General features: G+C 30.6%; 1 protein-coding gene across 1 annotated transcript in view; it reads right to left on the bottom strand.

Annotated features, from left to right (window-relative positions):
- The window catches only part of fig4a (FIG4 phosphoinositide 5-phosphatase a), a 45768-nt gene extending 39702 nt beyond the window's left edge, over positions 1-6066 (bottom strand). Inside the window, exons 1-3 of the mRNA XM_016538186.1 lie at positions 6005-6066; positions 3613-3707; positions 967-1065 (exon numbers count right to left, since the gene is read on the bottom strand). Coding sequence (XP_016393672.1) covers positions 967-1065; positions 3613-3675 — 162 coding nt within the window. The 5' untranslated portion in view covers positions 3676-3707; positions 6005-6066. The remainder of the gene's footprint in view (positions 1-966; positions 1066-3612; positions 3708-6004) is intronic.
- Positions 6067-7298: the final 1232 nt, after the last annotated feature.

Here is a 7298-nt window from a genome sequence, read left to right as displayed (position 1 = left end):
CCAGTCCAGTCTGTGCTGAAACGCTACTGTCAATCAAACTATCGTGGGAGGGGCCTGTTTTTGTGACGTCACACAGACAGGCATCTGAGATCGGCTCGATTTGAGAAAGGGGTAAAGATTTTAGTAGATAAAAAAAACACTGGGTGGATTTTTATCATTATAGGGTGGTTGTGTACACACACTGCCAACACACATTTCAGTTCAAACAACTTGTAAAAGTGCATGTAGCATCCGATGACCCCTTTAATAAAAGAGCAAAGAAGTTGGACATTTTATTCCAAAAAGGTTTAATATGTTATTTCCACCACAGAGTGAACAGTGATTTAGTAAAAAAAACAATATTTAAAATAAAATAAAATATAAAATAAAATATGAGATGATAAACATAAAACAAAGTTTTTAAATGTTTCCTTGGCAACAAAAGCACATAATTACTAAAACTAAAATAAATATAAATTTAAGCTATAAAAACTAAACCTAAAAAGACAAAAGCACATAACAAAATTCATAAAACTAAAATAAAATATAAAAAACTAATAAAAATGACAAAAGTGCACAATATTATGCACTTTAGAGTTCATAACAAATTACTAACACTAAACTAAAATAAATATAAATTAAATCTACATAGAAATATAGCAAACAAAAAATAATAACATGACAAAAGCACATAACAAAATTACTAAAACAAATATAAATTAAAGCTACACACTAACATAAAGTTAAAACTAATAAAAGACAAAGCAAATATTACTAAAACTAAAATAAACAAATTAAAGCTACAAAGAAACATGAAATGACACTAATAATAAAAATGACAAAACACAACAATTTTGACTAAAACTAAAATAAATATAAATTAAAGCTATATACAAATATTAAAAAAAAAGGTTTAAAATGTAAAAGTAAAATGGGTTGAAACATAATTTCATGTTGCCTTGTTTGTGAAGATTGTGAGCAGCTCACCTTATCATCAATAACGACCAGATCTCGCGGTTCAGTGCGGTCGATCTTCAGGACACGATGTTTCGTTTGAGCGTTATTACTGCCCACCAGAAAATACCTCTGAGGAAACCAAAACAAACTAAAAATTACAATCTATTAACCATTTCGGAAAAACAACAAACATATATTTTTAAATGGCCGAATGGGTGAAACTCAAGAAAACATTACACATTAAATCCTAATATTGAGGAAAAAAATATATATATATATTCATATTTGCATAAGGAAAATGAATGAAGCCATTAAAAATCAACAATTAAGCACAGTTACACTTCCAGAAGTCATTTCAATAAATTCTCGTTATTGCGATGTCTTTAGCAAATTAGCAAATAATATTTAAATCACATTACAGTAATGCGAATTTATGAGTAAAATGTGTTTTAATTGTCATGAAAATGTCAAAAGGCAAGAAAATGCATTTAAAATAGACTTTATTTTATTTACGCAAGAATACAACTTCACTTCCGTATTTTGATTTTGGAGTGAAATATGAACCAGAATATCAAACATCCAGAGAGTTGAAGAGCTGTTGAGTGAATATGAAGAAAAACAGCAGGGTTTGAGGCATTTTGCTCTTTATTTGGACAGATTTCCAGGTAAGACACATTAAAGACTCCCAGTGAAATCGACACACTGAGGATCAAGACAGCCGGTTCTGTTCTCTGTTATTATAGTCTGTATTCTGCAATGAATAACAGCTGCGCTCATAAATAGTCCGATCTGTGCTTTAAAAGAGCGTAAAATACAGCATGGAATTAAAGGGACACAATGGACTCGCACTGGACTGCACCGTCTGTATGTCTGCACACAGTAAATGACGTGCACTTGAATCAATGTTTTATTAAACAATGTTGAGCAGAATATCATGCATGTTGCTGAGGACAGTGTGCTGCTACTTTACTAAGTGACAAGATGCATCATTTTCACCTGCTGGACCAGAAAACTGGTGAAAAAAATCCCATAGACGCACACTGAAGGAGGAACCTGAGCCATATTTACATTATATGACTATTAAATAAACTGGGAAAAAATGTGTAAAATAATAAAGAAATAAAAAATGTATTAATTATATATATATATATATATAATACAAATTAATCATAAATAGATAAAAAATGAGATAGATAGATAGATAGATAGATAAAACTGGTTAACTCTTTGGAATAATTAAGGAGTTTTAATGTTTCTGAAAGAAGTCTCTTCTGCTCACCAAGGCTGAAAAAATAGAATAAAAATTGTGAAATATTATTACCATTTAAAATAACTGTTTTCTATGTGAATATCTGTTAATCTGTAATTTATTTCTGTGATCAAAGCTGTATTTTCATCATCATTACTCCAGTCTTCAGTGTCACATGATCTTCAGAAATCATTCTAATATGCTGATTTATAAATAATATTTCACGATATTACTGTTTTACTGTATTTTTGATCAAATAAACGCAGCCTTAGCGAGCAGAGAAAACTTCCTACAAAAACAATAAAAAATCTTTATTATTCCAAACTTGTGACCAGTAGTGTACATTCAAATAAACTCTACTGTAAATAAATCAGCTTATTTGTAGTTGTTCATTGTCAACTACATATATTTGATCTTATATTATGATTAGACATACTTGATTTCGACAATTAAGCACACTTTCACTTACAAAAGTTATTCATTTTTACCATAATGTGTCCAGATTTTCACTTGTGAAATTCTCATTAGATTTTTTAAATTAAAATCTAATTTAAATGATATATTTAAATCGCATACTGTATACTACAATAATGAGAACTTATTGGTCAAATTTGATTTAATTGCCATGAAAATAATGTCATAATAAACACATATGTGACCCTGGCGAACAAAAGCAGTGTTAAGTCGCTGGGGTATATTTGTAGCAATAGCCAAAAATACATTGTATGGGTCAAAATTATCAATTTTTCTTTTATGCCAAAAATCATTAGGATGTTAAGTAAAGATCATGTTCCATTAAGATATTTAGTAAATTTCCTACCGTAAATATATCAAAACTTAATTTTTGATTAGTAATATGCATTGCTAAGAACTTCATTTGAACAACTTTAAAGATGATTTTCTCAATATTTAGATTTTTTTGCACCCTCAGATTCCAGATTTTCAAATATTGTCCTATCCTAACAAACCATACATCAATGGAAAGCTATTTATTCAGCTTTCAGCTGATGCATAAATCTCAATTTCACAAAATTGAGCCTTATGACTGGTTTCGTGGTCCAGGGTCTCACATGGTCCTAAAACAGACTTTATTTTATTTATGCAAAAATATAAATTCTTAATTTTTATTAAAACAGTGCACCAAACGATACAACACATTGAATATGTCATGGCTGCAGCTCAGACAGTGAATCAGACATCAGGTCTCAGTTTGATGACAGCTAAACACTGCCATCTAGCAGCACAGAGAGACATCAACATCTGTGTGACAGCTTCATATGATGCACATTCATACAGTCAGAAATCTCCTGAATGGATGTACAGTATATATTCATACACAGCTGCTGATCTGATAAACACGATATGCATTTAAAAGACTCAAAGCAATGCATTTATCCTTCGTGAATAATGACTGAAATGTGACTTACGGCTCTGGTCTCATAAAGCACCAGCTTCTGAACTCCTCTAATCACAGCGGCGTTCACAGGCATGATGACGCTTCAGTCCAATCAATGACACACGACTGATGAACACAACACATGCTGAGTGTCATAATCAGAGCTGGGAGATTACTTACAGAGTCTAATCTGTTACTGCTTCCAGATTACATGACAAAAACTGTAGTCAGTAACGTAATCCATTACATTACACATTTTAGTTAATATAATCAGACTACTTTTAGATTACTTATTTATTTATTTAGTCATTTATTAGACGCTTTTATCCAAAGCGACTTACAAATGAGGACAACAGAAGCAATCAATTGTAGTATTAAAACAACTAAAAACAGATCCAAAACTAAAAGCTAAAACTTTATAAATACTACCTATACACATTTTAAAATATTCTAATTTGTTGTGAATTGGTGGGTTTTTGTTAAATGTGAGCCAAAATCATCACAATTAAAAGAACCAAAGACTTAAACTACTTCAGTCTGTGTGCATTGAATTTATTTAATACACGAGTTTCACAATTTGAGTTGAATTACTGAAATAAATGAACTTTTCCACGACATTCTAATTTATTGAGATGCACCTGTATTTTTTATCAAATAAACGGATTACATTAAATCTTACATTACGTCAAAGTTTCCCAAACTGGGGTTCGTAAAGGAGCTGGGTTCGAGAGTTTAATGAAAAACTAATAATTATAAAAAAATAAAAAATAAAAAAGATAAATTAAAATAAATAATTTCAAAATAAAACACGTACTTAAAAAATAAAATATTTTATTTGTTTACCTGCATGTCACGTGACCATTAATGCAAATGTGATAAAATACATTTTTAATTATAAAGTAAGTCAATATATTAGGTGAAAGAGATTTGTGCATGTTAATGTGTTTGAAAGACAAAAGCCTTCCAAAGAGATAGAAATACATGGTTAAATAATTACTGAGTGATAATTCAAATAAAATGAACGTGTTCATCAGGAGTTGATGCAGTTTATGTGAAAGAGGATCAGATGACAAAAAAGTTTGTGAATATGTGAATTCGTGAATTTGTGCATTTTAAGGTGTTTGAAAGACAAAAGCCTTCCAAAGACATAGAAATATATGGTTAAATAACATACAGAGTGATAATTCAAATAAAAATTTATGTGTTTATCAGTAGTTAATGCAGTGTTGAAACGCTTCTTAAACCTGAAATGATTTTTGTAAATCCAGTGATCAAAAACTGGAAGACTTTCTGAGTGTACATTAAGTGGTAGGATATTTTAGAAAGGAACATTTAAAAGATGAAAAGGATGAATTAGGGAGAATAAAAATGTTTTTATTGCTATTTCTTTTGCACTTTAATCTGTGTAAAACTTTTAACTTTATACATTTTTCTGTATTGCTTTATTGCATTTAAATGCTCAGTTATTTTTGTTATAAGAAAAAAGTTATACTGTATTATGACAGCACTTTTTTTAAACTAAATTTAAATATCGTGATAATACCGTATACCGCGATAAACGCATTAGCAATTAATCGCAACATGAAAATGTGATACCGGCATATCCCTAGTGTGAATAATATGTGATAATGTAATACATAAAAAGTAACTGCAGTCTGATTCTGACTATTTTAACATGTAATTTAATCTAATTACAAGATATTGGAATATGATTATGTAATCTAGATCACATGTAATCAGTTACTACCCGGCTCTGGTCATAATGATGCACTTTCATATGACAAAACTTCTCTATTATAGCTACAAATCATGATCAAATTTACATAACCATTGCAGAATCAGGAAAATGTTAATAACTTCATTTAAAAATGCATTTGTTTGTATTTAGCACTGCCTTGAATAAGCTATTCCACATAACAGACATTACATATTTAGCTTACTTTTCATTATTTAGTCTGCTCTTTAGAAGCTACATAAGATATTTAAATGGTTCCCAAAAATAACTAAATAAGATGAGTTTACACCGATTGTATTTGTAAGGTGTATGTAAACAACTGTAAGTACTTGAAAAACAAAACATATAATAATATTATTCATAAACCATGACAATAATTTCATTTCTTTACCATTAAAACCTCTTGAGATATTTAAAACAAAACGTATTTGAACAAATGAAATCAGGTTAGTTCTTTACAAATGCATCTTTACTTATAAATATAGACATAAATGATAATCCAGGACTAATCTAATATGAGTATAAGATGCTAATGCTAATAACAAATGACAAAATGAGGAAGATGTTGGTGTTTATCGAACCTATATGGACTGTTTACGGTCTTTGCGTTTTAAAAACAAGACGCTTTCTAAATTACACTGATGATAATAGACAGAATTCGAACAAGAAACAAATAAATAGCACTTACAGTCCGCGGACGCCTGCATGAGTGTCGATATATTGAGAAACGTTGTGTATAAACCAACGCTAAACTGTATCATGTGACTGTCATGCAGCTCAGCTGAGACGGAACCTCCGCTGGGACAAAAAAAACACAAACGGAAAAGCGATTTGAAAAACACACACACTGACTGGATAAGTTTGGATATGCATGGAAGTGAGTATGAAAAACAGTCACAGTTGTTTAACTGTGCAAGTTAACTTGCTTTCTAGATGTTAATTTCCTGAAAGAAATACTAGTGTTTTTACATTTCTTAAGAACAAAACCTGCCAAAAATTACGCTAGCGCTACGAAACGAAGCTTCGAATCACTACTCTTCCTTTCAATTACACAAATGTCTCATTAAAATCTCTACAAATTAATACAACTGATCCGAGATCAGGTAAAAAAAACAATAGACATTGGTTCAGTGGTCAGTGAACTAGTGATGGGAAAACGAATCTTTTCGGAACTTCGAATCAAAATGATTCACTGATTCGAAGCACTCTAGTGATTCGAATCGCCACACGCTGGTGACGCCGGTTGGTCAAAACTGTGTAAATGCAAAAAAACATGCATTAAAAACAGCTTTTACAAACCCAATGCAAATGCTTTATTGAAAGTATAATATATTAAATGCAATTGAAATAATAAAATACCATTAAATATGAAGTGTCTGTACAATATGTGTGTTTTTTATTATTATTATTATAATTACTGCTTCGAATCACATCTGTTTGGAATCGTATGCATGTTCACTGTAGTGATGGGCGCTTTCGAAGCATCGAAACCTTTGTGAAAATTTTGTGTCGAAGCAGTGGTTCGGAGCGCATATCAAACTGCCAAAGTCACGCGATTTCAGTAAACTAGGCTTCGTGACGTCACAACTGTGTCTTGTCGTAATTGGTTCAATTGATTCAAAAGCTTCGAAAAGGTTCGATTCTCCAATTGCGCTTCTGTCACACTCTGCAGAGCGCATTTTAAAGTCGGGTTAAGGTGAGTACTGAATTAACATATTTCTGCAGTCATAAAAATTGTTATATATCTTAGCCCAGCTATTTTAAACTGTTTGATTACATTCTAGGGTTGTTATTATTATTATGCATAAAAAAACTTTATGCAAAATTGATAGGAACACTGAGAAAAAAACAAAAAAATTCAACCGTCAACGCATTTTTCAAAATTGTTACTTTTTTGTAAAATATAACATCAAATTTTTATATTAGTGCTACCAGTATTACAACATTAATATTCTAACTTATTTGTAACATTTGAACTTTTG

This window comes from Sinocyclocheilus rhinocerous, unplaced genomic scaffold, assembly GCF_001515625.1.
Source record: "Sinocyclocheilus rhinocerous isolate Xijiao unplaced genomic scaffold, SAMN03320098_v1.1 scaffold936, whole genome shotgun sequence".
Classification (NCBI taxonomy): domain Eukaryota; kingdom Metazoa; phylum Chordata; class Actinopteri; order Cypriniformes; family Cyprinidae; genus Sinocyclocheilus; species Sinocyclocheilus rhinocerous.
Note: the sequence above shows the minus strand (reverse complement) of the source record. Positions and strands in the feature narration are given on the sequence as shown.